At 53.5% G+C, this 14,409-nt stretch overlaps 1 protein-coding gene across 3 annotated transcripts in view; it reads left to right on the top strand.

The window, feature by feature from the left end:
- PEBP4 (phosphatidylethanolamine binding protein 4) overlaps positions 1–13,711 on the top strand; it is a 237,919-nt gene extending 224,208 nt beyond the window's left edge. For 2 of the 3 annotated variants that reach the window (XM_060155658.1, XM_060155655.1), the window contains exon 7: positions 961–1,238. In XM_060155658.1, coding sequence (XP_060011641.1) covers positions 961–1,112 — 152 coding nt within the window. In that variant the 3' untranslated portion in view covers positions 1,113–1,238. Of the gene's footprint in view, positions 1–960; positions 1,239–13,153 lie in introns of those variants that run through there. The other variant, XM_060155656.1, reaches the window with a different exon arrangement.
- Positions 13,712–14,409: the final 698 nt, after the last annotated feature.

Below are 14,409 nucleotides of genomic sequence, written 5' to 3'. Positions count from 1 at the left end.
TGCTAGTATAAGTATGGCCCAGGCAATATGTGGGACATACTTACACTAACAGAGTATTCGTTGCTCCTCTGAAATTCAAGTTGAACTGGGCAACCTGTATTTTACCTGACAACCACCCACCGAGGGTGCCTGAGGCCCAGGGTTTGGGAAACAAGAGCATGGGAACATGCCTCTGACCGCCTCCCTCAGCCTCTCCCCCGTGCCTGGGGCCTCGCTCTCCTTGCCCTGCTGCTAGGCCTGTTCACACTTGTCCCAGAAGATGCACCTCCCCCTATGCCCCTGTGTTCTCTTCCCCCGAGGAGGGCCCCTCTGACCTGGGCACCCACTGGACTTCCCCAGGGTCCAGGCCGGGAATGTCTCGCCCACACTCCGCTCCCCTCCAGGATCCAGGTCTTCAGGGCAGGGAGAAGCAGCCTGGCCCTATGCCCTGCCTCTCACCTCTGCCACAGCCAGGGAAGGAACCCTGTCGCACAAGGTCTCCTGGGACCCCGGGGGAGGTGGCCGGGCTTCTGGGGAGGAGATTGGAAGAATGGCATAGACGCTTCTGCCAAGCTCAGCCCCGGCAACTGGGCTGACCAGGTATGAAGAAAAGAAGCATTCAGGCCTCAGTCAGGAGAGCCTGCAGGAAAAGAGGGGTGGGTGGAGAAAATGGGCAGCCAACCTGACTGGGCATTTCCTTTCTGCGTACGAGTGAGAAGGCAGAGTTCTGCCAAATAAAGTCCTGGAGAAACCGACCAAAGGCCATCCCCGTTGTCCTCCAGGAAGCGTCCTTCCCAGACGCTGCTAACATCCAGAGACTGCCCCTGCAGCCAGGAGCCAGAGAGCACCCCTCAGACCGATGGCCACGGCCGCCTCCTCCTCTCTCTGCTCCCCACAGCTGGCCTCCCTCTCAGGCCCCTTCCAGCTCTGCAGTCCACGGTTCTCTCTCACTACTTCCCTGTGGTCTGTTTGTCCTTCCAGGCTCTTGGAATATGGACAGATTTCTGAGCCGCTTCCACCTGGGCGAACCTGAAGCCAGCACCCAGTTCATGACCCAGAATTACCAGGACACGCTGCATCACCAGACTCCGGGAGGAAGCAGTGAGCCCGAGGACAAACCTGAACCGAGATAACTGCCCGCCAGACCTCAGGCTTCACGTTGCAGGTGTGTGCACAGTACTCACCACCCATGGTCTGTGTATAGAGCCCACTCCGGGTATGAAACCCTTTCTCTTCCGAATAAAAAAAAAAAAAATTCATCCAGGGCTTAATGGTTGGATGTTCTGTTTCCAAACCTGTCCTCCTTCTAAAACCAAGAGGAGGAAATCAATTGATGTTCAGCACTGGGGCCTGGGGCATTCCTGTAAATGCAAGTGGTGGGGGGGGGATGTGGGGTGGGAAGGATGGACAGGCGGGCGGGGGGGATCTCTAGCCCTGAACGATCACTGAGGCACCGTGTGACCTTGAGCAAGTCACTTATCCTCTCTAAAATTCTGCTTCCTCAGGTGTGAAATTGAGGAAGAAGAGGCAGGGGGTGGTTGGTTTATCACCACGGTCCTTTCCAGCTCTGACATTCATTTAACAAACATTGTCAGCACCTGGTATGTGCCTGACCTCCTGCCAGGGGCTGGGGTGACATGTATGACCAGGGCAGGCCCAACAGGAGGCTTGCTTCTTGGAGCTTCCAGACTACTACAGGAGGGCAAACTTCATCAGATGACCACAAGCAAATTCCAGCAAATGTGGCAAGTATCCTAAGGAGTAAAGGCGACGCGCTTTGTGATGGGGGGTGGGGGGTGGTAAAGCTCAAAAAGCCCTCTTCTTGGGCTTCCCTGGTGGCTCAGGGGTTAAGAATCTGCCTGCCAATACAGGGGACACGCGTTCGAGCCCTGGTCCGGGAAGATCCCACATGCCGCTGAGCAACTAAGCCCCTGCTCCACAACTACCGAGCCTGCGCTCTAGAGCCCGCGAGCCACAACTACTGAAGCCCCTGCGCCTAGAGCCTGTGCTCCACAACAAGAGAAGCCACAGCAATGAGAAGCCCGCTCGCCACAACTAGAGAAAGCCCGCACGCAGCAACGAAGACCCAGGGCAGCCAAAAATAAATAAATAAATAATAAAAATAAATAAAAGAAGGCTGCCTGCTGACTTAAAAAACAAAAGCTCTCTTCTTCCTGAGGAAGTGATGTTTAACTTCAAGGCTGAGAAGTAGGGTAAGGGTGAATGATGAGTGGGGACAGGGGGCAAAGAGGAGAAATGACACCTCCAAGCCCCCGTGGCTGATGGGGGCAATGAAAGGCCAAAATCATGGCCACCTGGACAGATAGACAAAGACAAGAACAAGCCAGGCCTTGCAGCCATGTTCACGTTTTGGACTCTACCCTGAAAGCGCTGGGGAATTGTGGAATGATAAGTAGACTGGAGGGGAGAGGGGGCGTCATCTGACTTATGCTTTTAGAAAGCTGTGAAGAAACACCTTGGTGTCTGCAAGGAAGGGATTTTCAGCGTCCTGACTGCCCCTGGACGTTCTCTGAAGGTCTCTTGGCTTTCCCACCCAAAACCCCCTTAGAGGCACCTCTCTGCTACGGTCTCATTCATAGGCTAAACTCCCCTACCCTCAACTCCAGTCCCCTCAGCCCCACCCCTACCCCCTCAACAAGCCCCTCTGCTCAGTTTCGCTCCGAGAGTTAATTACTCTCCACCTCCTTGGCTAGAAAACAGCAAGATGGGTGACTCATGCATGCAAAGTGCCTGAGATCCCCAGATGAAAGGGGCAGGCCGCACCTGGGCCCAGGGTTATTACCTTCCTAGAGGCATGCCCCGCATTAGCTGGAAGGCAAGGGGCCCAGGCCAACCCCTCAGCCCAGCCCAGCACACTCTTGACTAGTGGGAAGATTTTAGTGACGGGCATCTGAAGAACACCAGGAGGTGGGAGATGGAGTTTGTGATGGGAGAGGATTGGATGGTGCAGCCGCCCCCCTACTGCCCCACACCGATAGATTCAGCTCCCCACCCAGGTGATGGACAGCAAGCTCTTATGCTATAGAAGGGTCTTTGATGCCAGTCCAGGCAGCAGGAACTCCCTACTCCCTTCTACGCCACCAGGCAGGCTTGTCGGCAGAGCTACAAGAAGAAGCAAAGGAAGTGTCCCTTTGCAGTGTCATGGAAGGCAGCCCTGGAAGGGACACTCTGAGTGTGTGTGAACCTCCCTCTCTCTGGGCCCTTCTCCCCGCAGTACCCACCCCACCGGGCCCGGAGTGTAATTGGCAGCTCCGGTCGGTGCCCAAGGCCAGCATAAATAGCAGGTCAGCTTCCTAGAGCAGCCCCAAATCGAGACACATCCTTCTCTCTTCTGCTTTTAATTCCTTGTGGCCAGCATGTTTATTTTGGGTGAGGAAAAAAAATCGGATGTTTATCCTTCGAGGAAATTATCGGCTTGCTTTCCTTCCCTTTCCCCCCCTCCTTCCTTTCTTTTCCCCTGGTGTTTTAGGCTTTTAGTTCAGCTGCCAGAGAGACCCCCACCCTCCTGGCCTCCAAACTTGAAAAAAGAACAAAACTAGCCCAGGCTCTAGGCTGAAGCCAGCCCTGTCAGACGTCCCTGGAAGCCACAGAGAAGGAGCTCCCAGTGGCCGGGAGGGGAAGCCTGGAGGCCAGGAGACCTTGGGGAAGCCCCCCTGAGTCAGCTGTCTGCCTGCAGAAGGCTTTGGGCCTCATGCCCCTTTTCTTTCGCTGCCTCCTCCAGGAAGAAACAAAATGAGCATGTAGATTGCTTCGAGACAGCTGACAAAGCAGCTAAGAAAGGGAGTGTCAGTGACCCCTTTACAGGGATGAAGAGAATTGATAGAATTATCGTCATCATCATCATTATCACATACCATTTGTTGAGTGCTATCTGCACACCAGGCACTGTGCCAAATGCCTGACATGTGGCATCTCAGTTAGTGCCTTCCTGCCCAGCTTTACAGCCTACCGGGGCCTTCATACATATTCTCTCATCCGATTGTCACAACTATCGAATAATGTAGGTGTCATGATTCTCATCTTATAGATGAGGAAACTGACATTCCGATAATTTAATCTTAAGATAAGAACCTAATCCCTGTTCTGTAACTAGTAATGGTAGAATCTGGCCTTCCCACTCTCAGTACTCACAGGTAGAGGGTACTCTAATTTTACTCTCTGGGTTACATAAAATAAAGGCCAGACCTTCTATTTATTCAGAAGCCAGGTAGGCCAAGAAGGAAGGCTGGAGGTTCCAAAAGAACTTAAAGGGAGTCTCCCCCACGTGTCTTCCCTGAACCCAGCTTCAGCTATTCTAGACCAAGTACAATTTGTAGGGAGGGCCAGCCCCTGGACACTCACAGCAATGGCCTGGCCCAGCTCAAGGCCATTACCACCCAACTCAACCTGCTCAAGGCAAATACCCCAACAGTTTACCACCCTCAATCCCCTCTCCCTCCCAGAACCTTACCTGTGTAATAACTGCTAAAAAAGAGATGGAAAAGGATATATAGGAAGACTTCCCAGTGATGATGATGGTGGTGGTGATGATGAAGATGATGATGGTGGTGGTGGTGATGGTGATGGTGATGATGGTGGTGGTGATGGTGATGATGATGGTGGTGGTGGTGGTGATGGTGATGATGGTGGTGGTGATGGTGATGATGATGGTGGTGGTGGTGGTGATGGTGGTGGTGGTGGTGATGGTGAAGATGATGTTGATGATGGTGATGATGATGATGATGATGATGATGATGGTGATGGTGATGGTGATGGTGATGATGATGGTGGTGATGGTGGTAGTGATGGTGATGATGATGATGATGGTGGTAGTGGTGGTGATGATGAAGATGATGATGGTGGTGGTGGTGATGGTGACGGTGATGATGGTGGTGGTGATGGTGATGGTGGTGGTGGTGGTGATGGTGATGATGGTGGTGCTGGTGGTTATGATGGTGGTGGTGATGATGGTGGTGGTGGTGGTGATGGTGGTGGTGATGGTGAAGATGATGATGATGGTGATGATGATGATGATGATGATGGTGATGGTGATGATGATGGTGGTGATGGTGGTAGTGATGGTGATGATGATGATGATGATGGTGATGGTGATGATGATGGTGGTGATGGTGGTAGTGATGGTGATGATGATGATGATGATGGTGATGGTGATGATGATGGTGGTGATGGTGGTAGTGATGGTGATGATGATGATGATGGTGGTGGTGGTGGTGATGATGGTGGTGATGATGGTGATGGTGATGGTGATGGTGGGTTCAAGCGTTAGGGCTGAGCACCCATGGGATAAGAAGAAAACTGGCTAGATGCACGAGGTGGTAAATTTTTTTTTAATTTATTTAAATAATTAATTTATTTTTGGCTGCATTGGGTCTTCGTTGCTGCGTGCGGGCTTTCTCTACTTGCGGCGAGCAGGGGGCTACTCTTTGTTGCAGAGCACGGGCCCTAGGCGTGCGGGCTTCAGTAGTTGTGGCACAGGGGCTTAGTTGCTCCGCGGCATGTGGGATCCTCCCGGACCAGGGATCAAACCCGTGTCCCCTGCATTGACAGGCAGATTCTTAACCACTGCACCACCAGGGAAGTCCCAAGAGGTGCTAAAATTTGAAAAGCACAACGTTTCTTACTTCGCACACGTAAGATCACAGAGTCTCTACCACTCGGTAGCTCTTTGACTTCAGGCAACTTACTCAACTGTTCTGGACCTGTGTTTCAACTGCAAAAACAAAACAGCATAATGGGAGGGAAATGTAAATAAGTGCCTTCTTTAAAGATCTGTTGCAACGGTTAAATGAGATGGCGTGGAAGGCACCCGGCACAGTGCCTGGTGGGCAGGCTGTTCAGTACATGTGTGTTTTCCTCTCCTTCCCTGCCTGCACCTCACCTGCTCTGCTCCCCAGCTCGGCTGGAGCAAGCAGTGAGGCCGAGGGTAATGGGAGCACTCACCCTCCCCAGACAAGAGTCCTTCCCAAGAGACCCATCCGAGCGTCAGCAGCCCCAGGGAAAGGGCCACCTGGTAAGGGAGCCTCTAGCCCCAGCCCAGCATGCCCCTCCCAAGCTCAGTAAAAAACTGGGTGGCTTGGATCGGGAAAGACAACCCAGTTCCCTAGCAACTAACAAGCACTTCCCTGTAAAGACAAAGACCCTTCACTCAGAATGCCCCCTTCCCCCCCTCCTCTCCAGGTATCTGATCTGTTTTCAGGAGTGGGGCTCAGGGCTGCCCACTACCCCCAGGAGGTCTGAGGGCCTTTAGCCCCACCCTCCCAGCTGTCCTGATATTACCTGCAATTACCCCATAGCACCTTTCATCCTGGCACTAATTAACTTTCCCATTACCCCCGGGAGCTGCTGGGAGACACAAGAGGTGCACATACACACACACACACACACACACACACACACACACACACACACACACCTGCATGCACACACATACACAAATCCCCATAGTTCCCCTGCAGAGACCCTCGCTCCATTTTAGAGACCAGGAAACTAAGGTTAGAGAAAGAAGAAAATTCCTTGAGGGTTCTCATCTGCCTCCTGGGTACTTGGAAGGAGAAGTAGGAGCTGAAGAGGCTGGCTTGGGGAGAGGAGGGGACAGGGTCCCTGGCAGTCCTTGGGGGATGAGGGACCAGGAAGGAGAAAAACCTTTGGAAAGGGCAGATGAAAACCATGCCAGGACTGAGGTCTTGGGTCTGAGTACCACCTTGGTAGCACCAAATGCAAGCCATCTCGCTTAACACAGAGCGGGCATTTCAGAGAGAAAAAAAGGAAATATTTCAGTCGAAAAGTCGAAAGGAAGAGAAACAGTCAGAAAGAGTAGGAAATAGGAAAGAAGGACACGGCCAGCTGGTCTGATGTAGCTGAAAGAACCACTGACCAGGAGTCAAGACCTGATTTTAGCACCAGGGCTACCATTCACTGCTGTGTGACCCTGGGCATGTCAGCTGCCGTCTCTGGGCCTCAGATTTCTCATCTATAAAATAGTTTGGGATGGGTGCTCTCAGAGGCCCCCTCCAGCTGAATGTTCTACAGTTCTGTATGGTTATTTGGGGGCATGGTAGAGAAACCATTCAGGGATCCTAGCAGAGGGAGGACGGAGGGGCACATGGGCACTCAGGCACAGAAGGTAGAAATATGACTCGAGAACCTCCTGACCCGCCCTGAATGAGGGCAGGACACAGAAGCGCCCTCTTTATTCCTCAGGAGCTGGAGTCTGCCCCACTGGCATAAGTCAGCTGTGCAGGAAGCAGAGGGCTCAAAGGAGAGAGGCTGAGCCTGTCAGAAAGGCAGGTGTAGCAGGGCCCTAGTGCAACTTTCATTTCCAGTCTCGTGAAGTAAGCAGACAGTGGGCTCAGGGGGCTTCCTTTAGGGCCTGGGCAGCAAAGCGAGCCTAGGTAATGCCCGAAAGGAGTCCAAACACCTCCACCCACACCCACGCTCACACACAGCCACACAAACTCAGACATCCCATGCTCACACTCACATACTCACACGCTTGCGCATTCACTCACACACACATAGACACAGCTGGACGTGTATACTCAAGCCACCACAAAGGCAATAGATTCTTTCTCTCCTTGCTGTGGCTGTGAAGCCAGCGCCCAGTCAGCCCTTCCCCAGTATTGATGGAGGCTCAGCTGAGTGCTAAGAATTGAAAGGGCTACAAAAGAGACCTAGAAGGTCTCTACTCACCCCCACCTCCCCGGGGAGGAAGCTGAATTCGCCCATGAGAACGCTGGTCACCCCTGTCCAGAGCTCGCCTGGCTTCCTTCCCTCATACCCCAAGAACCAGACCCTGCCGGTCCACACGTATACAAACGTGTGCACGCACACTTACACACACCTCTGCTATACACATCCTGCACACATACTGTAAATACACCAGCCCACACAAAATCACACGGTGTACGCACCCGCTAGACACTGCAGGGTTTCACCTCTGCCAGGCTCTTTCTAGACATCCACGCAAGCTGCATGGGTGTGTGTTGTCCAGCCCAGGCAGTGGCAAACGTCGGATTTGCATGCACACACAGTGTCCACGGATGCACGCCCACTTCATTCACAACCCACAGCACGCCGGCCTGCCAGTGACACGGGCACACCGTCCTTTCGATTAAACTGAGGACCAGACCAGCCCTAACCCCACAACTCTCACTTTGCAGACTCCTGATGCAGCAAGTGCATTTGTGGCGGCGGCGGTGGAGGTTGTGTGTGTGTGTGTGTGTGTGTGTGTACGTGCGTGCGCGTGTGCGCAGTACATGCAGTTGGGGAGTGTTGGAGAGGGTTGAGGAGGAGGTTCTGGCAGAGGATGGGAAGGAGGCCTTCCCCTGAAGTCCACAAGGAAGGCACTCAGACACACCCTCCTCCCAGCAGCCCTACCTCTGGGCTCTCGCCTGCTGCCAGGCCAGGGAAAGGAGAAGCTAAAAATGTGGCCAGTCTGACTTGCTAAATTGGTCTTCGGTGGAGAAGGGGAAACGCGTCAGTTCCCTGGGGAAGTGGCCGAGCCCAGGGTGGCCACAGGCCCCTGGGCTTCTACTCCGATGGAAAAAAAAGTTGCTCAAATAGATCTGACGCTTTGTTTTCGAACCCAAAATACCCTGTGGCGGCTGCCGGAAGTGTGACCGCGGGAGGGAAGTGGGGCAAGAGGGAAGGTTAGCTCGAGTTTCCACTGCAGCAACTTTTTCTTTCATTTGGGGTCTAGAAAGCTCTCCTGCCCATCCAAGAGAGGGTTTGTGTGACATGCAGTGCAGCTCTGGGATTCGGGGCTGGGGTAGCCACAGCCACAGTCACCCTTGGCCCACTGACACCTCTTCCCCAGAGGCCTCTGAAGAGTCCTCAGGCACTGTCAGAGTTTTCTCTCAGGCCACCTGGTGGCAGGCAGGAAAGCCTGTCTAGGGAAGAGGGGCTGTTCCAGGGGCAAGGGGCCAAGTCACAGGTGACTTTGCCTTCAGAGGCCCGACTTTCCTTAGTGAACTGTGATGTAATTTTTTTGACAAAGATCTTATTTACATAAAAATTTTCAAAGAGCATCCAATAAATTAGCTGGACTAACAGCACAGACCCACATCTTCTGATTCAGTACTTTAGTCAGTGGCACTAACGCTAGCTCCAAACGCAAGGATCGGGAAGAATCACTACATACAACAGGATCTCAACGTGCACTCCCCATCACTCTCTCTCCCCTTATCCTCATTTCTTTTTTCTCATATCACTTACCACCACCTCGTAGGTATCTTCTTATTGCCCACCCTCACCCCGAACCCTCATTAGGTCTTGAGTCTCCCCACAGGCTCTTTTTGTCACAGCTGTATTTCCAGTGCCAGACACACAGTAGGTGCACAAGTGATAACTGTCAAATGTTAAAGACGATCAGGTGCAGGGGCAGTCAGCAAACAGTTCTCTTGCCTCATGAGGACTTGTTAATTCAAAAATGCTGAGTCCTGCGATACCCCAGACATTCGCGCTAGGTGGGGATGGGGTGGGTTGAGAGGAGGCCGTATCGTGGGAATACGATGCAAAATCAGAAGTGGCTCTTGCCCTTCTAGAACTTGGGGCAGGAGGATGGGAGGCAGGCATCCATCAAAGGATTACACAGATAAATGTAAAAAGGTAGGTAGGACCCCGGCAAACTAGGAGTGGTGTTTGCTGCGTCACCTGGACCAGGGCTATCAGAGGAAAGCCTTTTCTGGTTGGGTGGCGACTGAACTGAAGGAAGAATGCCCTCAGGGACATCGTGGTCCAGAGAAAAAGTCACGCTAGATGCAGGATGGTGTTGGGGCCGCGCAGATGGTTCGAACTGGTGGCCGGGGAGGCGGAGCGGCGCCGCCCGCGGCCTGGGGCCTGCGGACCCCGGCTGCAGTTAGAGGCGGCTGCGCGCCCTCGGTCCCTGGGTGATATTTACGGACTCTTAATGACGGCAGGGTAATCACCTTAATGAAAAACTCCCTCAGGGCGATGAGGAAACCGGGAGGCATTTCGGAGGCGACGGTGACTCAGGCTGAGTATGCCGCGCGCGGCCTGGCCACTGGACACGAAGGACTAGCGAGTCCCCTCCCCTGCTCCGCGCGCCCCTCCAGCGCCGCCCCCGGAGGGCGGGGAGCCGAGGCCCCGGCAGGCTCTCCGTCGGCCAAGCCACGGGCAAAACCGATCGCCCACTGCCACGGTCGCCAGGCCCGCGGCTGAGACTTCTTTCTCTGCTCCGGTGCGGGTCTCCGGCGCCCCCTCCCCACTCACGACCTCGGCTCTCCAGCTGCCTGGCTTTGGGAGGGGGCTGCGCTCTGGAGTGCTCACGGCACCCCTGCAGACACCGGGCTCTGCTGGCCTTTGCATCCACTCTCCTAACGGCCCTTCCTCCGCCAGTGCCTCAGTTTCCCCAACTGAGCACCAACAGCTCAAGATTCTCCACACCACCTCCACCCTGCCCCCGGGTGGCAGGAGTATTAATTACAGCTTGTTCCTGGCTTTGAAGATGAAAAATGCCAAGGATCATTGCCACTCAATTAACGGGGCTATTACCACTTAAGTTTATGCCTGATGAATCCTACCCCACCCCCAATTTGGGGTCCATGTTGCCTTGGACTCCCCGAGTCCTGCTTTCTCCTGGAGCTCACACCTGGAGTTAGCCCCTTTCCTGCTCCTGCGTCCCGAACCGGACCTGGTAGAGCGTCTGGCACATTCATTCTCCCACAAATACTGATGGAGCACCCACTATCCCCTCCACAAGCCAGGTTCTAGCTGGGGATACAGCAGTGCAGGTCCAGACCCAGGCCATTGCCTTCCTGGAGCCTACATTCTAGTAGATGCCCAAATGTCTGCTGGCATCTTGCAGATCCAGCCTCAGTGCTATCTCCCTTCTCTCCCTCTGGGATTCCTCACTCATCCACAAGCAAGCCATAATCAGGCCAGAGAAGTCCTGGAAGGACAGTGCTAATGGGCTCTAGGTAGTTTCAGAGATGAAAATAAATAAATAAATAAATTTAACATGAAAATGAGGGGGGAAAGCACAGCTCCTTACACTGAATACCTCCTGCCCTTGTCTCCCCCTTCCCTCTCCTATTCATACCTCTCCTCCTCACTTATGGGTCTTAGCCCATCCTCAAGGCCTCGATCAACACCACGCCTCCCAATCAGGCTTTCGCCTGTCCCTGAACATGTCCTCTTGCAAGTCCTTCCCCCTCTGAACTTCCTGCCTGCACTTCCTTTCAGAACCGATCATGTCTTGTGTGTGACGGCTTCTACCTCAGCCTCATTCCTCACTTCCCTTTAAATCACCTGCTCCCTGACAGACCGCAGGATCCCAGCCTCAAGTCTGATTCCCTCCACAGGAAGTGCGCCCTGGATGTTTGTCTCATTGAAACGAGAGAGCTAAGTCCCAGACCCAGGAGCCTCCCCCTCCACCCCAGTGGGGAATGAATTTTGGTGGACAAGGGGCCCCCCCATCCTGTATAGTGGGCGCTGGGTGGTAGAAATGCAAGGACAAAGTGGGAAGGTCGCAGTCTATCCTGCGCTCCTCAAATCAGCCATGTTTCAGAATTACCCATGTGGACACTTGGATCAACAACCTCTTATGGAGCACCTGCTGGGGACAGGCAGTGGGAGTGCTGGGAAGACTGAGGAATGAGGCTCAGTCCCTGTCCCCAGGGAGCTCGGATACCATCTCTTGTCATCCAGTAACTTTCTTGACGATTTGGGGCCAAATAATTCTGAATAGCCCAAATAATTCTGCAAAAAGAGAAAGAAGGGGGGAGAGAGAGAGATCTATCATGTCCCTTCTCCTTTGCCCATCTGCCCTGAGCCCTGGCAGAAAAGCTCATGCCATCAGTCAGGCTGATGGGCAGACTTCCATTGGGTTCCAGCTGGCCTGTATTGTTCAGCCCTCAGAGTGATGGGATGGGCCAAGGGCAGTGTTTGTTAGTTCTTTACTCCAGTGGCTGTAAAGAGTCTCATTTTCTAGCAGAGCTATGGCACAACAAAAGTCAGGAAGCCCTGCCTAGGCCATCTGGTGAAAGAGGATGCTGACAGCACTGAGGACCTCGAATTAGGGGCCCCAAAAAGTCATTAACTGCTTTTCCCCACATTCCAGGTTTTTGGACTGCATAGAACAGCAAAGAAGAAGCCAAAGGTCGGTCCCCAACTGCTCACCTTGGTGGACGAGGCGAAGGGCCCACTTGTTTCAGGCTGAGGAGGGTCCTGAGACTGGGAGCTAAGAGACACAAGATTTAGAGACCACAGCTCTCTCTGATTCCCCAAAGGTTTTCCTTCCAGGGCAGGGAGGAGAGGAACCTGCCAGCCTCTTGGATCCTCGACCTGTCCCATGGGTGAAGCCTGTAGCCAGCAGGAGGCTGGCTGCGTGGGGAGCAGTGGGGGCAAATCCGCTCTCCTCTCTGCTCTCACCTCTCTCTCCCTCCTTTTCTCTCTCTCACTCCCTCTTTGCTCCCCCTGACTGCCTCCCCAACGGCCCCCCACACTCACACCTTTTCTGGTTCATTTCAGATGACAAAGTTCCTCTTTCCAAAAAGCCTCGTCCCCCAAGAGTTTTCTCTGCAGAGACACCATCCCTCCCAGCTGAGAAGGGGCTGTCCCACAGTGGGCCCCAGGGGCCATGACAGGCCCCCTGAGCACATGACTCCACTTACCCTCCAGGCACCGCTGAACTAAGACAGCAAAGTTCCCATTACAAGCCCTCATGCCCTGACCCATCCCTTCTCCTCCTCAAGGGTCCCAGGAGCCCAAACTTGACTGGGAACACTAACACGTCTCCTCCCAACCTTTTCCGCAATAGAATCCAAAATTCATGGATCAAAGGAGCTGGGAGGAATTTAGTGGTAGGTTATCCACTCCAGCCCCACCAGAAGCCCAGGAACCAGAGGGTGGCCCAAAGTTACACAGATAATTAATGGTGGAACCCAGAAGTCCTGATTCCCAGGCCAGGGCCTGTTCTTCCCATTTACCCGTACAGCACACTTTTTCCAAGTCTTGCCTTCTATCTAAGACCTGCCTTCTCTCCCTGCCCCAGCCCAGCCCAGCCCTGAACTCTCAACCTCTGGACCCTCATGGCAGTTACTCACTGCCTTGGACTTGTGTCTGAGGAGGGGTCTCCACCTCACCGGCCAGCAAACGTTACTTTGTAACAAGACTTTCTCCCTTTGGTCAGCAGGTTCTCCCTGAAATTGCTTGAAGCGTAATCCAAAACACCTGGATTCAACATGATTCTAATGAGTTCGTTGGAATGTAGGCACAAGCAGAGGTTTCAAATGGAAGTGTGTGGCTGGCTTGGCGAGGAGCCTGTGACCTCTGTGACAACCTAGGGCAGTGGGACCTTTGCTCAGAGTGGCACAGATGCTACTCCACCTACCGGGAGCCCCGGCAGAAATGCTGCTCCTCCCTGACGTCCCTGTGAGCTGTACCCCCTCCCCTCCCCTGGGCAGGGGCTCCTCCCCTACCTTGAGTGCTGGGTCCCAGGGGTGCTGGGAAGCAGGTCCAGCTAGTCTTTCTTCTATTCATTGCCTTCTGCACAGTTTTTATACCTCTCCTTCCTCTTACCCACACCTGCCATCTCCTTTCTTTTCCCTAACAGCCAGAATGGGGACAAAGGCTGAAATTAAGAGCGGCAGCTTTGGAGTCACAAGGCCGTGAGTTCAAATCTCAGCTCAGCCACTTCCTGGCCAAGGGTCCTCCAACTAACTACTCAGACTCTTTCCAACACCTTAGATCTTTCATTTAGAACAAACAAACATGGCTTCCCTAGTGGCGCAGTGGTTAAAAGTCCGCCTCCCAATGCGGGGGACACGGGTTCAAGCCCTGGTCTGGGAAGATCCCACATGCCGCGGAGCAACTAAGCCCGTGCGCCACAACGACTGAGCCTGTGCTCTAGAGCCCACGAGCCACAACTACTGAGCCCTCGTGCCACATCTACTGAAGTCCGCACACCAAGAGCCTCTGCTCCGCAAAAAGAGAAGCCACCGCAGTGAGAAGCCCGCGCACCGCAACTAAGAGTAGCCCCAGCTCACCGCAGCAAGAGAAAGCCCGTGTGCAGCAACAAGACCCAACACAGCCAAAAATAAATAAATAAATTTTTAAAAATTTTAAAAAATTAAAAAAGAAAACAATCGGGGGGCAGCCCTAAAAGCTTCCTCACAGGATTGTTGTAAAAAATGAAGAAGATATATCTCCACAGGCCCCAATCTTTTGTGGGTACAGAAGGTCGGCAAGCCCGAAGCCTCCAGCAGTCCCCAAACAATGCTCTTAACTGGGACCACCCCCCCCCCAAAGTTGTCGTGGCTGTCAAGTTCCTTCCGCAAGCTTCTAGGCCAAACCCACCTCACCTCAGAGTTGTCTGTCATTACCGAAGGAATGGCAATGACCTCTAGAATGCCAGGGAGAGCTGGCCAGAGAGATTCCACCAACGACCTG

Source organism: Lagenorhynchus albirostris, chromosome 7, assembly GCF_949774975.1.
Source record: "Lagenorhynchus albirostris chromosome 7, mLagAlb1.1, whole genome shotgun sequence".
Lineage (NCBI taxonomy): Eukaryota > Metazoa > Chordata > Mammalia > Artiodactyla > Delphinidae > Lagenorhynchus > Lagenorhynchus albirostris.
This window is presented reverse-complemented; position numbering and strand designations above follow the sequence as displayed.